The sequence below is a fragment of the Triturus cristatus genome, chromosome 10, assembly GCF_964204655.1.
Source record: "Triturus cristatus chromosome 10, aTriCri1.1, whole genome shotgun sequence".
Lineage (NCBI taxonomy): Eukaryota > Metazoa > Chordata > Amphibia > Caudata > Salamandridae > Triturus > Triturus cristatus.
In genome coordinates, this window is record NC_140593.1 from 286,258,743 (window position 1) to 286,278,394 (window position 19,652).

A 19,652-nucleotide genomic window follows, 5' to 3' on the forward strand; every position below is an offset into this window, starting at 1 on the left:
CCTTTAGTCAAAGGTACAGCCCGAACGGCTTAACAGAATTACTTGAAATTTGGCAAAGAGGTAGTCCTCAGGTCAGGCATGTGCCTTTTGCATATATGGTGTCAATCTGTTCAGTAGTTCCTGAGAAAATCAAAAGTAAAATCATATATATATCTGCGCGGAGCCTAACCACACATCTCACCGTGAGATCTGATTGGCTGTCAGCACTTCATCCAAGAAGTGTTGGCAGCCATCTTGGGACCAATATACATGATAGCACCTCATTAAAAAGCATTGCAGTTAATAGAAGGTTTTAAGACTTTAGTTACATTATAAATCATTTGTTGATGGTACCATACTCATTTTAGGAATTGTGGTGTGTTCTATGGTGATTTTACCATGTGAAAAAGCCTTCTGCTGGGATATCATGAATCATGTTTGAGAGAAAACTATTTTCTCATGCTTTTCCCACAGAGGTTTGGAAGGTGATCTATAAGCTAAACTGAGAGCATATTTTCTGTAAATTCACATTATCTTTCTCAGTCATGTGAGAATGAAGTCTGACATTCTCAGTAAAACATGTACATCCAACAAGGGCAGAGACTGTCAGTTGATTCCTTTGTGTTCTACTGCAGCTTCCCAGAGTGTTCTAAAGAACAACTAGAGCGCTAACAGTCCTACTTATGACAAACGTATGGCACACCTGAAGCCATCTTGGTTGGAATAAAGTGGTAATTCTTAAAACATTCAATTTAAAAAGGAACAAAACGAGGGGGTTCATTTTGCCATAGAAAGTATGATTAGTGCTGCAGAAAGAAAAATTAGGGCACATTTTGAGTGACTTCTCAAATCCTCTTCTATTTCATTAAAGAATTCTGACATGCAGACTGAAACATGCACTTTCAATACCAGCAGAAGACTTCCCTGGTGAGCAGTAGCTTTACTACAGTGATCTAATAAGCAACTAGAGTGCTAACATTCTGAATTTATGGCAAATGTGTGACACATCTGAATGCCTTCTTGATGGAATCAAAGTAAAAACTGAAAGTATTTCCTACTGAGGAGACTGCAGGAAATTAGGAAACTTCATAACAAATAAATCTCCCAAGATGGCCACCAGAGACAAAAGAGCCCAAATGTAGCCCAAATATCACCCAGATGTGGCCCAAGTATAGCCCAATGACAGAATGTCCCAGAGTGTTCTAGCGAACAACTAGAGCGCTAACAGTCTTACTTATGATAAAAGAATGGCACACCTGAAGCCATCTTGATTGGAATAAAGTGGTAACACTTAAAACATTTAATTTACAAAGGAACAAAATGAGGGGGTTCATTTTGCCATAGAAATTATGATTAGTTCTGCAGAAATTAAAATTAGGGCACATTTTGACTTCTGAAATCCTCTTTTATTTCATAAAAAAATTCTGACATGCAGACTGAAACATGCACTTTGAATACCAGCAGCAGACTTCCCTGGTGAGCAGTAGTTTTACTACAGTGATCTAATGAGCAACTAGAGTGCTAACATTCAGAATTTATGGAAAATGTGTAACACATCTGAATGCCTTCTTGATGGAACCAAAATAAAAAGCAAAGTATTCCCACTGAGGAGACTGCAGTAAATAAGGAAATTAGGAAACTTCATAACAAATAAATCTCCCAAGATGGCCACCAGAGACAAAAGAGCCCAAATGCAGCACAAATATCACCCAGATGTAGCCCACATGTAGCCCGATGACAGAAGTGTGCAAAACACTTATTTTTTGTGTATTTGCAGTTTTATATAGTGCAGACTTGTCAGGTTTTGGAGTGCTTTACATGAGCATTGGTTACATCACACAAGATCAAATTCATTTTGGTTGTAGACCTGGGGAGATTAAATGATTTGACCAGAATCACAGAATGTTGAGCTGAAGCAGAAACTCCAACCTGGTTCCCCAGTTGCAAAGTCTGCAGCTCTGGAAGTAACACCACATCCTCTCCCCTAGGTGCAACATTTAATCAAGTGGTCAACTGAATAAAAAAAACATAAAAAGATTACAAATTATTTAAAAGTTCTTTGTCGCTATTTGAAAACTCAGAAATGATGTCCTCATTTTAGTTTTTTAGAGCACTAACCATAATTTTGATGCAAATAAGACCCTCTCATATATGTAATTTCTAAAGGAAATACTCTAGGTATTACAGATTTGATTACATCAAGATGACGTCAGGCGTTCCACACTTTTGTAATAAATATAGAATGTTAGCAATCTAGTTGTTCATTGGGATACTGTTGAGAGGCAGAGACCAGGGGCACGGACTCTGAAACTTGAAGGCAGGTAGGAGAGTGCAGATGCAACAATTTGACCACACTGGGCAGGCAGGAAGGGTAGTGGCAGCACAACAGACTATGGAGGGCAGTGGAAAGGGGGGCAGGGGCAACAAACCAACAATACAGGACTGGCAAGAGAGGCTGTGGCAATATAATAGACCATTGTGGGCAGAAGGAAGAGGCAGTGGTAGTACAACCATACATGCCAACAGACCCGTTTCAGCCAGGAAACGTCCAATGTTTTTAAGCTCAAATGGTCTTTATTTGATCTGTCTCCTGTCTACAATCTCCTCTTTTTCAATTTAACTCAAAGGCGAAAATCAATACCCCATTTTTTTTTCAAAATCTCCCTCTTGCCAAGTTCAAAATGTTCGCAAGTATGGTACATTGGATCATGGTAGGCAGGAGGAATTGGGGTAGGGACATGGACTCGGATAACAGAGGACAGGAGGGACATGGAGAGGTGCACCAAACTGACCCTACAGGGCAGGCATCAGGGTTTGCAGCAGCACAATACACCACACAGGGCATGCGGGACGGGAGTGCAGCACAACAATCCATAGAAAGCAATAGGGAGGGCACAGGACCATGCACATGGTCAACAGAGAACAGAGGGGAAAGAGGCAATGGTAGCTAGCTGACCATAATGGACAGACAGGAGAGAAAGCTGCAGCATAACAGACCATAAAGGGCAGGAGGGACGGATCAGGGGCATTACAATGGAACAGACAAGCCAGGAGGGAGGGAATAGGGGTCTGCACATGGAAACAGAGGGCTGGGGGCAAGGGGGCAGGGCAGGAGCAGCAAGATGACCATGGAGGTCAGGCAGGTTGGGCACTAGAAACAAGACACACCATGGAGAGCAACAATGAGACTATGATGGCATACACACAGACCATGGAGGGAAGGTGGGAGGGGGTCAGTGGCAGCTAGCTGACCACACAGGGAAGGTGGGAGGGGCATAGCAGCACAGAAGACCATGCATGGCAAGCGGGAGGGTTAGTGGCACCACAATGGCTATGGTGGGCAAGACGGAGGGTGCAGGGGCATGCATAAAGGACCATGGAGGATAGAAGGGAGGGTCAGGACCTGGGTACAGACAAGAGAGTTCAGGGGAAGGGGCCTCACAACAGACCGCACGGGGCAGGCAGGAGGAGCAGTTGCAGCACAACAGACCAGGGAGGGCAGAAGGGTGTGGCAGTAAAATGAACCATGGAGGACAGGAGGAAGGGGATAGGGGTATGGCATGTGGACAGGCAGGGTGGAGGTGGCAGGGACAGGTTACAGTCATCTGACAATGCTAGGCAGGTGGGAGGGGAGTGCAGCTCAACAGAACACTCAGAGTAGATAAGAGTGGCATGTCCATGGAACAAGGTGGGCAAAAAGGATGGAGCAGGGGCATGCACAAAGACATCGGAGGGCAGGGGGAAGGTGAATAGGGGCAGCAAGCTAAGCACAGAGATTGAGCAGGAGGTCAATGATGGGCCATAGAATTGGGCAATGGAGGGCAGGACGAGTGGACTGGTACATCATGCTAAATGAAGGGCAATGGCAGCACATCAGACCATGCATGGCAGGAGGGAGGAGGCTAGTCCATGGATTCACACAACAGAGGATAGGGAGGAGGTGGATGGGGCAGCAAGCTAACTGTTCAGAGAAGGTGGGTATTAGGAACTTTATTGTTTTTAAAATGTGTGTCTGTGCCAACTACTTAAAATACGAACAAGTATGCAGCATTATCTCACTTTTATTCAGGAAGAAGAGGATGTTTGTGACTGTGACTCCGGGCTCACTTGGCAGAAACACCCCCTGACCCTCCACCCCCATCGCAAAATATAATGCCTGTGAAAAGGGTAGGTGGACGCAGTGTTATATAGAACATAGTCCTGGGAGCACGATTGTAAATGAAAACTAGATATAGGATATGGTATAAACTATGCACCAAAAAGTGTGATATAAGATGAACCGGGCGTGAAATATAATATGCAATACATTGTGCGCAATGACAGATTCATTGGAGAGCGCGAGATAGCACAGGCACTAGCGTGTGCTATGCGATATGCGCCTTGGAGTGTAATATGCACAGGGCAGTGTTGTGTAACCTAACTAGTCTCTAAAGTTGTAATATAAAATATGTGCTGGGGAGTGTAACGTTGCATATGCACTGTGACAAAGATATGGATCCCAGATTGTAATATGTATGGCATAGCACTGTGCGTTATAACATAGGCATCGAGGAAGGCACGTTAGATGGGGCAATATAACCCGTGTGAAGGCAAGTGTGGCATGACATATTCACGGGGTGGTGTTACAGTGCAAATGGGCTAGAGAGTGTCATAGCATGCACACTAGCTGGTGAAATACAACACAGAGGTGTGAGGCACTCAGCGGGCACTGGTGGGTGTAACACAGCATTGGGCTCAGCCAGGAGCACGCTGTGACTCTCAAGTGAGGTTCGTCTCCTTTCCAGAGAGTAAAATAAAAAGTATTACACATCCGGCGGTGGATGTGTGTTTTATTAACCGTGAGGGGGGTTTCTTGCATAGTTTGGTTGAATTTTTGTCGAATCCCCTTTGAATGGCTTGGTGTGCGTGTATATTAAATGTGCCCGTCAATAGCTACCCATGTTTGTATAAATAAACGCCACGGGTGTCTACTTGGAGGGCACCGGGATTAGGCACGGTAGGGCGTCAGACACGTCAGAGCTTCACTAGCAGTGTAAATACATTCCATGTGGATTCATTCTATGCATAGTCGCCTTTTAATGAATATCACGCAAATCATCATGGTGATAGGTACATACGGTTTGTCCAGCATGTCCTAGGTGTTTCTATAAATATATATTTTTTTAAAATAATAAAAAAAACAAAGGCCGGTCCCGGGGGATGGGGTCCCCGGGCCATAAGTGGCCTGAGAAGGGGGGCAACACAGCCCCCTCCTAAAGAATAATCCCCGGGGCCGATTAAGGCCTTGGGAGGGCCAAATTTATTTTTGTCAACAAAAAAAGTTAGGGTGCAGGCCCTGGGGGATGGGGTCACCAGGGCCAGTAAATTAGAAAAAGAAGGGGACCACACAGCCCTCCTTCTTAAAAAAATTAAATAAATAAAAGACCGGCATCGCGCCGGAGGCCACGCCCCCTCCTTGCAGCACTCTGCAAACGCGCTCCCTGGCCAGTTGTAAGTTGGGGAATTAATTCCCCTTCAATACTGAGGGTCCCTGAGGGCCAACTAGCCCAACAGGTATCTCCAGTATGCGCCAGGGAGCTGCGTTGCAGACAGGTGTTCTGAGGCCATGCCCCTTTTTTCACCTCTATGCAACGCAGCTCTGTGGCGCTTACTGGAGGTACCTAGTGGGCTAGTTTGACCGTAGGGACCCTTAGGATTCAAGGGGACTTAATCTTTCAACTTAGAACGGCCACAGGGCGCGTTTACACAGTGGTGAAGGGAGGGGACGGGGCCTGAGGTGACGTGTGCAAACACGCCCTGTGGTGCATTTTAAGTTGGGGAAATAATTCCCTTTCAATCCTGAGGGACCCTGGGGGCCAACTAGCCCACCAGGTGCTTCCAGTAAGCGCCACTGCTCTGCGTTGCAGAGAGGTGGTGCAGGCTGTGCCCCTTTTTACACCTCTCTGCAATGGCGCTTACTGGACGTACCTAGTGGGCTATTTTGCCCCTAGGGATCCTCAGGATTCAAGGGGACCTAATCTCCCAACTTAAAAAACGGCCACAGGGCGTGTTTACACAGTGGGGAAGGGAGGGGACGGGGCCTGAGGTGACGTGTGCAAACACGCCCTTACGGTTTGTCCAGCATGTCCTAGGTGTTTCTATAAATATATATTTTTTTAAAATAATAAAAAAAACAAAGGCCGGTCCCGGGGGATGGGGTCCCCGGGCCATAAGTGGCCTGAGAAGGGGGGCAACACAGCCCCCTCCTAAAGAATAATCCCCGGGGCCGATTAAGGCCTTGGGAGGGCCAAATTTATTTTTGTCAACAAAAAAAGTTAGGGTGCAGGCCCTGGGGGATGGGGTCACCAGGGCCAGTAAATTAGAAAAAGAAGGGGACCACACAGCCCTCCTTCTTAAAAAAATTAAATAAATAAAAGACCGGCATCGCGCCGGAGGCCACGCCCCCTCCTTGCAGCACTCTGCAAACGCGCTCCCTGGCCAGTTGTAAGTTGGGGAATTAATTCCCCTTCAATACTGAGGGTTTCCTGAGGGCCAACTAGCCCAACAGGTATCTCCAGTAAGCGCCACTGAGCTGCGTTGCAGAGAGGTGGTCCAGGCCGTGCCACTTTTTACACCTCTCTGCAACGCAGCTCTATGGCGCTTACTGGAGGTACCTAGTGGGCTAGTTGGACCCTAGGGACCCTCAGGATTCAAATGAACTTAATATTCCCAACAAAAAACGGCCACAGGGCGTGTTTACACAGTGGTGAAGGGAGGGGACGGGGCCTGAGTTAACGTGTGCAAACAAGCCCTGTGGTGCGTTTTAAGTTGGGGAAATAATTCCCCTTCAATCCTGAGAGCCCCTGGGGGCTAACTAGCCCACCAGGTGCTTCCAGTAAGCGCCACTGCGCTGCATTGCAGAGAGGTGGTCTAGGCTGTGCCCCTTTTTACATCTCTCTGCAACGCAGCTCTGTGGCACTTACTGGAGGTACCTAGTGGTCTAGTTGGACCCTAGGGACCCTCAGGATTCAAGGGGACTTAATCTCCCAACTTAAAATGGCCACAGGGCGTGTTTACACAGTGGGGAAGTGAGCGGATGGGGCCTGAGGTGACGTGTGCAAACACGCCCTGTGGCGCGTTTTAAGAGGTAGTTTTAATCCCCTGCCCTATTATATACTAGGGGCTTACAGAGGAGGTCATGCTAATCACAGGGGGACCCCAACGCATAGTGTTCCCTAGTGTATGTAGGTGTTTGCACTGTATTCTGAGTGTCTTTTAACATAGCACTGGCTCTAGGACTGGTTAGTCAGACTCAGTTACCACCAGTATCCGTCTGAAAAAGTTGAGGGTACAGGTTGATTTTGCAACAAGGCTTCTTTCTGCTCGTCTGTTTGTTCTTTCTGCACGTTATCCTTCTTCCTGCACTTTTCGTCGTCTTTGAGGACTTCTGTTGCTTCTGTCTGCATTTCTTTTTTTTCTTTCTGTGCGTTTTTTCTTCTTTCTTCACATGTCCTATCTCTGTAGGCATAGTTAAAAATTAGCATTTAAAAAACCTTTGAAATTCACTGAAAAAACCATAGGTTTCAGGGGCGTTATAGTTAGCTGGACTTTTCACTCGTACAAAACCATTGAAATTCCCCCGTTATAGTTAGTTCAGCTAACTATAACTCGCGCGCCCACAATGCACTGCTGATGACGTCACATATTACATCACTCATGACATGGTCAGTGACATCACTCATGACATCACTGATGACATCACTGATTACATCACTGATGACATCACTGATGACATCATCCTTGCTGATAGAGTGGCAGACCTCCTCTCCCCCTAATATAACCTTTGATACACACATTCAAAAATAGAAACTAAAATTTTCAAAACAATGGACATACCAATATCAGTTGCAACAACCTATTCAGTAATTCTAAGATCCACATACACATCCACTCATTCACCAACAGTCCTATACAGTCACTCATACATGTACTCACTCATCATATGTACTCATACACCTATACATCCTGTTACACAACGCCACTCATCCATAGAGTTACTCACACACATAGTCACTCATGCCAATAAAGAATCAAACATCCATGTACTTGCATATACAGTTATACACACACCACCACACTTACTTCTACAGAAACTTACACATACTTAGTCTTTTAAACAATCACTTATAGAAACACATACTTATTCATACAGGAACTCTTTCAATCTCTCACTCTCACATATACTCACTTATATACACCAATAGTCACATATACTAGTTTAAAACATATGTAGTTACTCATAAAGACACTATTGAGACAGTCATTCACTCACTAACACACCCATGCACACACTTATCCACCCATACAGTCCTGCACACATGCTGTCTTCAACACAAACAGTGAGTCACTCATTCATGCACCTATGCACTACGTAATACCCCCCACCGAACCATACAGACACTCAGACACTCATACTAATACTCAAAAAAACAACTAATAACCTATATAGACACTCATGTAGCTACTCACCAACCCATGCAGCCACTTATACACAAAGTGAGAGACTGATACAGATATTTACATATTTAAACATTACTCACTAAGCAATGTATTCACTAAGATACACTTAGTCAGTTATACAATCAATTTTTTAAAAACAAATCATGCATTTAGACACTTATATACCCATTTATTCTTCTATCGACCTTGAGATATACATATATAAAACATATGTAATTTTTAGAAAAAACACACATTCACTGGATGATGTCATCAGTGATGTCATGAGTGATGTCACTGACCATGTCATGAGTGGTGTAATATGTGACATCATCAGCAGTGCATTGTGGGCGCGCGAGTTATAGTTAGCTGAACTAACTATAACGGGGGAATTTCATTGGTTTTGTACGAGTGAAAAGTCCAGCTAACTATAACGCCCCTGAAACCTATGTTTTTTTCAGTGAATTTCTAAGGTTTTTAAATGCTAATTCCTAACTATAACGTGCCTGAAACCTATGTTTATTTCAGTATATATATATATATATGTGTTTATATATACATACATATATAAAGATATATATACAGAACTGCATATCTATATAAATACAAATATAAATGCATGCATACATATATGCATACATATGCATGTTATATGTACATGAAAGTTTGAAAAACACTAATAAAAGCAAAGCTAAAAAGCCACCTAATTACAAACAGAATTGCTTTAGCTTAAATGAGACCTATTGCATTTTCAATGCTTGTTTTTAAGCAGGAGGAGATTGAGTTGTTCAGAATCACAGGATGTTGTTGTGCGTCCCTGCCGAGATTCGAACCCCAGCATCGAGGTCGACCGCTGTACCGTTTAGGCCACCTCCTCTCCCAATTGCACAGCTGTCGAGATCTAATTTGTTTCCTGGGAATACTCAGGTGAGAAATCTACGGATAGAAGTATCAGTCAGAAGTTATTGTCAGAATGGAAGTGTTGGGTTTTATTTTCACGTCTTTTGAAGGAATACCGTTTTTGGAAAGGTGTATTGCACTGAAGGAGGACCACTTAGTAAACAGAGTCATCCTAAATCACTGATAGTCTGCCAGAATTAAGAGGTGTTTTAAAATGTATGCTCCTCAGGAAGGTCGAATGCATCAATCATAAAAGATCATGAACGGATTTTCCTTCATTATATTCAAGGGTAACAGTGCGGAAATCCTTCGAATTAATTCGCAGATGTGCCTTGTCAAGACTGCAAAATGTTGATTCTGCTAAGAAACGTTTAAAAACAAACAAAAAAAAACATTTCGTTCTCTCTCAATCGTGGTTATGGTGTATCATCTTCAGCGCTGGATTATCAGGATAACTGGTGCCATCTGGTGGCCATATGGATATGTACTGTCTGGTATTTGAAAACTTCTTTTCTAATAAATATATCCTCCTCTTTAAATTACTAGACTGATAACGTTATCCCTTTGTAATTTTGCCCTATAAAGGGGATCTGGCTTTGAAATAAAGTATTCAATAAAGTGTTCAAATCAAAACTGACATAACACGGCTTAATGCAAAACAGATCATGGTCCCTCCTTACTAAAAAAAATAATAACTCTTACTCAAATCCTCAAGCCTTTTTCAGCCGTTTTGTAACATACAGGCGTACATCATGCTGTTGGTTGGCACTAATAGATCGGCCTTTAGATTCGTTTCACAGCATATCTGGTGGTAGTGGGATGAATTCCAAAATTATTTTGAGGTTTCCGGGGGCTGCGTATGCTTGGGAGGAAGCAGTGTAAATAATGTGCCTTTGTTAGTGAAGGCGCTAGACGCGACGGGTCGTCATTACTAGGACCTAACGCCAGGGAGCGACATAGTGCTTTCCAGACAATATTCGTATTCTGGCAGCGTCCTCTCACGCCCGAGGTGCTGCGCAGAGAACAGTGGAGTGCCCGTGGTTAAGACAAGACTGCAGAAGCTATGACGTGCTCTGGTCTGAAATGCTCAATACTGTATAGTTCTTGAGACAATGGTATAAAACCTAGATATGAAAACTCCTCCCGACTGCTCCTTTACTGGGATTTATGCACGGCTGGGCAGTATTCAATGTACAGAAAGAATTCCCGAGGTCTGGCTTAGGGTCAACAAGCATTGGCACAGGCAAGGTCTTGTCTAAACGAGATCTATTGGCTTTGGCAATGTTTTAAGACCTGTTGGGCAGCAGCGCGCTCTCCTTTCAGTAGTCTGTTTTATTGAAGTTTCTCACTACTGTCTTTGAATAAACCCACATGTGTAATACTGTATTCAAATGCATTCACACCCTTTCTTCTTAGTACCGTTCCTATTTTGCTTCTAAGTTTCTACACACCACATTGTGGTCCAAATGAAGGCAGCGGGAAAGTAGAGAAAGGGAGTTTTCTGCACTGGGCCATCCACAGAGAAGGCTCTAGGTCCACAAACACTGAAAGGGAGGATCATATTAGAATATGGCCAAACGTGGGACTTGCCAGGACGGGCGTGATAAGGAAGCACTCAAAGCAGGGCAAAATTAGTTCCACCCTCTTTGACAAACACAAATCCAAGGTGTTATGCTGGGCCTGTAAACCGTAAAAGCATATGGAAAAAACTGCCAGGTGCACGAATACAAAGCCCAGCCCTGCCACCCCGCAAGGATTCCGCGGGCTTCGGGAAGCAGGGCCAGCAGAACTTAAAGGGTAAGCTGCAGCTGCATTACGAAGGTATAACAGAGGCGGACAGGGAAGAAGCGACGCGTATCCCTAACACAGCTAGAACACACCTGCAGGACACGGACATGAATCTAACCTCACTGCTCCTAGGACCTCCAGCCAGCCGATTCTTACGAATTCACAAAAAATGATCTTTAGAGGGAGCTTTTACAGTGATCCGCCAGGTCCAGGGATCTTGTCGGCAGTTCTTCCACGCCAGTGTTTCTAGGGAGGAAAGGAGTTACAGCGCCAACAAAGTTAGGGGTTCAGTTGAAGCAGCTGTTGGGTATATTCTAAGCAATTCCGCTTCTGAGTCCTTAGAAGAGGGTGACATGATGAGGGCAGAAGCCAAGAGGAGGGGTATTCTGAGGGCAAGATACACAACATTGAGCAAGAACGTGACCAAAATTCTCAAAGGTCTACAGGACGAGCTGTCCACGTTTGCAAGAGAGCATTGAGGGCGAGAAAGGAGGCCCGAGTTCCTTCATTGGCAGATCTGCCAACGCTCCATGCATTCCACAGTCAAGAGAAGGAGTGTGCCATCCTCAGGGGCCAGCACCATAAGGGAGAGCTGAGGCACGAAATGATGGCCAAGGTGGGTGAGTCAAGTGGGAGTATGGCTTACTTTAAACTGACTTCCTGCTGAGGTTTGCAGTACAGAGCCAATACACAGGCACCTGGGAATGAAAAAGACCGATCCGAAATGGACCGCCTGCATTGACTGACGGGGCATTAAGTTGAACACTGGTTGCGCTGGTATGCAACCGGTTGGGTCAGCACGAAGGCCAGTTGTAAGACCAAGGCACTCCAGATACCACGGTCAGTGGTGACTGTCCATGAAAAAGTACAGGTGTCACTGTTGGGCCCTTTGAAACACCCACATCTTTTCTGGTATAGGTGAATCCAAGTTATAGTTCCTCAAGATTCCCAGAAGCTGAGACCCAACATCCGACAAGCCTTTTTCAGCACCAGGCTCTGGGTAGATCTTTCTCATATATGGGATTCACCAAATACGTTGTCTGGGATGGGGCTCGGCACTTCCTTTTTGCATACACAAGGCATGTATAAGAGGAGTGTAGGTGGGTCCAGATCTTCCAAACTGCTCTTGTCCACTTGCAAATAAATATTATTGAAGTAAAATGGAATATCATGCCTTGCACACGTCTGGTAATAAGATATTGGTGACCTTTTAACTGCAGTAATTTATGCAGTTGTTGAGCATGGAAAGCCCTGTTATTAATTTGTCCTTTAGAGCATACAGTGTGCTGCTCATAAAACAGCCTAGAAAAGCCATGTACCTCTGAAGTAGAGCATACTGGTCAGGAAATCTGGAGATCTCCAAAAACACCAGTGCCTCTTGAAAGTGATAGGCATGGGACACAGTGAGTCTCATATCGCAATGACTCCAGAAAGACCGAAGGACTTACAGATGCAGACACGTCAGGTTAGCCTCTGGAAGAGATTGTGTTAATTCACTCACATCAGGCACCTATGCATGCCAAGAACCCGAACATGTAATCGATTATGCACAAGATCCAACGTAGAACATGCTGAAAATGGCGTGTGCAATGCTTGTTACAAATTACAATACCTGTATCCTACAATACGTCACACCCATACCTAAAAACACACGCATAGTGGAGTACTCATAGTCCTAGACACTACATTAAACCAGAGCTTCAGATCTTGTGGCAAGTTTGAGATTTTTCAAGATCTGTTACTCACATTTTTCAACTGTCTGGCCTTGCTAAGCCCTGTAAGGCAAAGACTAAAAAGGAGTCACTTAACAGGTCAGTGAGCGCAAAGTATAATCTGGTTTAAACATTTGGCAGGACAGCAGCAATACTTGTTACCAGGACTGCCAAGTTGCCATTTATGCCAGGGTAACATATCCTGACAGACTTCAGGGGGGGTCACAGTGGCTGAGCTGCACATTTTCAGGACTTGAGAAGTACAACTCAATGAAGAGGAGACAGAATAACCCAAACCAGCGACATTTTGATTTTTTCTATTTTTACACCAATAAGATCCTAACTTAATCTTCTCTAACTGACTCCAATCACCAGTGTTTTGCTGTGAAAATCTCCACGTGTAAAGAATTCCTGTGTGAAGACGTTGCAGGAAAATACACTGTAGCTGCAATCCTGGCTTATGTAAGACACATTACAGCATCATCTCCATACATCAATGGGTTTACACTGTATATCTCAAATTAACACTGTATTAAGTAGTCTTTGGTTTAACTGGCAATAATAAAGACAAACGTGCCCCTTTCTTAATGGTACATTAATTACCCCAAAAGTTTGATTATATCCCTCCCACTGAGTACTAACTGACCTCTAGATGTCCAGTCAGAGCAACTGCCCTTTGCAATCCTGATGGAATATATAATCTTCAGATGTTTTCCCTTAACAACCCTCTGGAGAATTGACCAAATGCCACAGAAAGGTTTAACGAACTATCAAATGCAGCATAACCCATCAATTAATAAAGTCAGCCTCGAGAGCAGAAAGAAATTCTCATCGACAGACCATGCTGAAAACAGGATCATAATGGGCTTAACATTTACTAATGACACGAACAAAGATATCACACGATACCAGCAAGGCTCTCTTCTGTTATCCCTTCTTAAAATTGTCAACCCCATACTAACAATGTAGGTCTCGTGGAGCCCGCCCTTTTGTAAGCTGCAGCATGCTGAAAGGCCGATACCACATGGCGGTGGCCGCAAACCCCAAAGTGCTTCTTTTGTTCTACTTCGTATCATACTAAGAGAGTTACCAAGAGTGGACATTTGTAGCGGGAGTAAAGATAGTTCCCCCTAAGTGGTCTTCAACTCTCTCATTTTCCAGTCTGCTTGTCACTGCCTAGCACTGATCTCCATCAATAAAGTTCACAAAAATATGAGCAGCCAATTGTGAACAGTTTCCTACTTTCTGACGTTATGAGTAGGACTATGGCAGTGTGTGCATTTTAAATGAAACAAAATGAACTCTTACCCCAGGGACCGCTTTTTGCAGCACGCGCAGCAATAACAGCAGCATACAGTTATGAACAGGAGTATCAATCCTGCTAATACAGCAATGGTGATGATAAATACTTCGAAGTTCACTGAAAAGTACAGAAAAAGAAAAACAAATAGATCGGTGTCAGATCACAACCGTTCACTTTGTAAAAAATGAACAAAAAGGAAGGTTCATGGTAGGATGCAGCTTCAAAAGTGGCTCATCACTTAAAACATGCAGATAAATTCACAGCAGGGTAATTTAAAAACATTGATTGTACTGAGTATACAAGACTCAACTTCCTCACTACAGTCACGCAATACTTTTTTAAAGTTTTGCCTTCAATGAGCATTAAAACAAACATTTTCTTTTGAATAACAGCACTCCATCTTGCTTAGGACCCTCTCCCCACCCAAGGTGTCCATTTATAGCCACTTTTTCTGCTGAGATTCCACAAATGATAAGTTGTGATTCACAAAGCAGAAGAGAAAGAGGACCACTGATGTAACAACTTAATAAAACAGCAGAATACAACGGGGAGTATTGGAACGTGATGAGCTCCACACAAAACATTTAGCAAAGACTGCCCTAGAAAAACTGGAAGTGGCGCCTGCGGTTTAGCATATTTGATCATCTGTAGAAGGCATTGATAATAGGGGGTGCACGGTGGAGGTTTGATTGTGCCAAGTTTGTAGCCATTAAGAATTTGAAATTGGCAATGAATTGCCCCAGATGCTCCTATAGTGAAACAGCCTATAATGCTTCTTAGATAAATAATTATTGAGAGGCTGACACAACGTGTACTGCTATTAACAATGTGGTGGACACAAATACCATAAAGGAATGATGATAAAAAATAAACCTAGAAAAGGTTAAGAGATGGTGAATAGCAAACGAAAATAACGTTTATTCGTACTCCAGATATAGGAGCTGGTCTGCTCCTCATACAACATTCAGCCACCTCCCTTACTAATTCTTTAGGAAGCATTCTGCGACCCTGATGACAGGACAGCAAACTCTCTCAGTAGTATCTCAGTAGTCCCTCAACCATGCGGAGAGGCGTTTTCATCCTCCAGGTGTCTCGCCAAGACAATATACCTTTCAAAAACGTAAACATCCATTAGCTACCAGACTGTTTTTGTGTTCAAGACAACAAATAGGGCCATGCTCCAGCTCGGAAACTACGATTAATGTTGACCACATTTATAGACAGTTGGTGTATAGGGATAAGGTAAAAGATCTGGAATGGGCAGACATCGCACAGATTCAGATTTATTTTACAACAAACTTAGATAATATTATTTGCAAAGTATTGTAAAAGACTATGTAAAAGTGCGAAAAACAGAATTCATCAACTGGCCAAGCACGTAATGAGAAGTCAATTGTGCAGTTTTCCTTTGAAGCCCTTGAAGACTGACCGGGCCCTATCCAACTGAGAGGATTTGAAAAATACACTCCCACAGAAAGAATATGAGGGTGAAAAGCCCACCAGCAAAGATGAAGTGTCAGGTACTCAAAGTATTTATGGTGGCGCTTTCCTCAACCCTGTTGAAAGATAAGCACGTGGAGGTGAATCTGGATAGTATCCTCAGCGTTGGATCAGGAATGACTAGGGCCGTAAAAGCCAAGAGATGTCCTTGCCAAATACCATTATTACAGGGACAAAGAAGAGGTTTTGGCAGCTGTTCATGAACCTTTGTGGTACCTTTTCAGGGCCAAACATGTACTTTGTTTGAAGGCATCAGAGTCATGAATCTCCAACAGTGCTTTGACTTTAGAAATGTAAATAAACAAACTGAGGCAGGACGGGTGATAGTATAGAAACACATTTTGGGGGGGGATTGAAAATGAATTGAATAAAATACATCACTGTACAACCAGGTAGAAGGTGAAAGAGATACAACACATTCTTGAAAGCGCCAATGGTCAAGAAGGAGATGTAGGTCTGAGGATTGAAATACTAAATGAGCTCAACATGATGGAACCCTTGTGGTGACCCATTGCTGGACTCTTATCTTAGACTTGTAAATCTGAAGGTGTCACAGGGTGGATGAGATGAAGCAGTAGCACATGCTGCCAACTGCTGCTTGAAGAATACATTATCTTTTTTGGACACTGGGAGATAGTCTTGTATGAGAGAGGCCGTTCTCTATATAGCTGTGTTCGTTGCTGTGATACAATTCAACCTAGCTGCCTTGACTGATTTTCACTGCCCAAATACAGAGTTCTTGAGATAATGCGCAATTTTATACCTCTGACAATAACGCAAGAACCCAACCCCTGAATAAGGGCTTAATAATGCAAATGCTACGATGATACAAAGCAGAATTAATATGTTGCATGAGGAAAAAAGTAGAGTGGATCCAAATAAAAAAAAAGTATAGAAAGAAGAAAAAAAAAGTTCAAAGGTACATTTCAGTTATTTGTATGGATCAATGAAAGATGTACTTATTGTCGCTTTGATGTCACAGTAAATACCTTTAAATGAGATGCAAGTAACTCCATTGGAGACCCGGTCTTATGTGAAGCTGGGGAAGAACAATTTTGTCTCAGGACTCATTTGTCTAGGGGAGCAATAACTTCTAAAGCTTTCTTTGTTAGAGCTAACCTAGAGTTGATTTTAGGAGAGCAGACTGGTCATCTGAATTCACTTTAGAAAAATTTGTTTTAAAGTAGTCTTAGATTTTTCTTCTTTAGCGGTAGTTAAGCTGTCAACAAACATAATACGCGCTTCCATTTCTGTATAGAAAGTAATATTCCTTGGCTATCATGAAGGACAGATACAGTTCTACATAAAAGTCACAAAAGCAAGTTATTATTCAGCCAGAAAGAGTTTAATTTTCCAGCCATTATTATTTTAAGTGCGTGCAATCTGTACCATATTCGAGATTTGATTAGTCTGCATGAATATTCTTGATTATTTAATGAATAATGTTTTCTAAAGGCAAATATGCAAGTGATGAATGTCTGTTAGACCTGGCATCTTTGGTGTGATTTCCCCTGTCTTTTTGCTTCTGAACTCCTGTTTTTTTAACTGTGTGCTGCATTTTGTTTTTGCTGGTTTTAGGCAACAAATAGGGCCATGCTCCAGCTCGGAAACTACGATTAATGTTGACCACATTTATAGACAGTTGGTGTATAGGGATAAGGTAAAAGATCTGGAATGGGCAGACATCGCACAGATTCAGATTTATTTTACAACAAACTTAGATAATATTATTTGCAAAGTATTGTAAAAGACTATGTAAAAGTGCGAAAAACAGAATTCATCAACTGGCCAAGCACGTAATGAGAAGTCAATTGTGCAGTTTTCCTTTGAAGCCCTTGAAGACTGACCGGGCCCTATCCAACTGAGAGGATTTGAAAAATACACTCCCACAGAAAGAATATGAGGGTGAAAAGCCCACCAGCAAAGATGAAGTGTCAGGTACTCAAAGTATTTATGGTGGCGCTTTCCTCAACCCTGTTGAAAGATAAGCACGTGGAGGTGAATCTGGATAGTATCCTCAGCGTTGGATCAGGAATGACTAGGGCCGTAAAAGCCAAGAGATGTCCTTGCCAAATACCATTATTACAGGGACAAAGAAGAGGTTTTGGCAGCTGTTCATGAACCTTTGTGGTACCTTTTCAGGGCCAAACATGTACTTTTGTTTGAAGGCATCAGAGTCATGAATCTCCAACAGTGCTTTGACTTTAGAAATGTAAATAAACAAACTGAGGCATATTGCATATGGTTTTAGGCATCTGGGCACTTTACTACTGCTGACCAGTGCTAAAGTGCAAGTGCTTCCTGTGTTAATTGTAGTGGTGATTGGTTAATCCATGTGTGAGAGGACCTCGGACATGTCTCTGACCTCGCATCTTCCCCGCTCTTACCTGTGGACTATGCCTGGGGAGACCGTCCTCGATAAATCCCACGGTCGGCCAAACCCATTACGGAGGCTATCCCCGCCCCGTAACCCTCAAAGACGAACAGGTCATGGCGCTGCCCGGAATGACCCGGAAGGGGGAGGGACTAAACCCGGATGTCCTTCTTTACTACAGGAGAAAAGCAGGACCAACTGTAACGCCCTGAACGTCTCAGGATCGTTTAACAGACACGATAATGAGGACGCAACCACTTGTGAAGGGTTAGTTATTTAATGAAGGCAAAAATAATACAAAGAATAAACAAAAGTTATAGTCACTGGAATCCTCCAGGCTAAGTACGTTACCAGCCCACAGCACGGATGGTCCTAACCGTCCTCTGCATATACGCCGATCCCGGCGTATGCCAACAGAGGGCAGAAATGAAATGGCCGACAATGCCAATCGGTAGGCTGTGAGGGGCACGAAGAGTGTTGGGGAGAATCGAGGAGTCAGGGAAACACCCAGCCGGGGTCTCTACCTGAAGGGAGCAGCCGCTCAACCTCTTCCTCAGACTGCACCGGGACGCGGAGTCACCTCCTGGTGATGCGTCACCGATACCCCAATCAAAAGCAAGAAGACTGAACCGAGAGCAGCCGCTCGATCGATCCTGTGGACTTCCGAGTCTGTAACGCGGCAAACACCTCCTGGTGTGCGTTACAGCTGGCAGTCCCTGTATCTCTGGTCGGGCTGGGAATTACGACTCCAACCAGCAAAAGCGCCACTGCGCTTTGACTCAGCCGAGTCAAAAAGCGAAGCTCAATGGTTGACCGGTAGAGCTTCCGGGTCCTTCACAGGTGACGATGGGGCAAGACACGGCCCAGGGAGTAACGACTCGACCTACCTCCGTTCTTGCCTTACTGGAGCACCACTCCGGAACACTGCTCTTCACGAAGCAGGTACGTCGGTGTAAACACAATATCCGACAGCGTTGTACCTCCCGGTTCCTCCCTTTATAGGGCGTGTTTTCCTTGAGTTATGTAACAGCTCTCCTGTTTACATAAGGGCGTGTATTCCTTGAGTTATGTAACAGCTCTCCTGTTTACATAAGGGCGTGTATTCCTTGAGTTATGTAACAGCTCTCCTGTTTACATAAGGGCGTGTTTTCCTTGAGTTATGTAACAGCTCTCCTGTTTACATAAGGGCGTGTATTCCTTGAGTTATGTAACAGCTCTCCTGTTTACATAAGGGCGTGTTTTCCTTGAGTTATGTAACAGCTCTCCTGTTTACATAACCTCTCAACCGCTAAGCATCCTGGGAGATGTAGTCCGTTTTTCGCTGGTTACCGTTTTCCTCCCCTCGCATGACAGGAATACTTGACAGTACATCCTCCCTCTCAGCGGCTCCCCACGGGTCCAGCGCTGGCAGGAAAACGCCGATGGAACAAGGAGACCAAGCGCGGAGCATGAACCCCTTCAGCCGGTTCCCATGATTGCTCCTCCGGGCCATAGCCTTTCCACGCAACCAGGTACCACAGCTTCCCCCTGTGCCATTTGGACGCCCGTATGCCCGACACTTCATACTCCACCTCCGACTCCACGCATACCGGCCTAGGTGTCCCAGACGGCTTGGAGG

The 19,652-nt window shown here is 44.0% G+C and overlaps 1 protein-coding gene across 1 annotated transcript in view; it reads right to left on the minus strand.

Moving 5' to 3' along the window:
- LOC146789333 (pituitary tumor-transforming gene 1 protein-interacting protein-like) overlaps positions 1-19,652 on the minus strand; it is a 182,761-nt gene that overhangs the window by 128,729 nt on the left and 34,380 nt on the right. Inside the window, exon 4 of the mRNA XM_085631164.1 lies at positions 14,166-14,277. Within this exon, the coding sequence (XP_085487290.1) occupies positions 14,166-14,277 (112 nt within the window). The remainder of the gene's footprint in view (positions 1-14,165; positions 14,278-19,652) is intronic.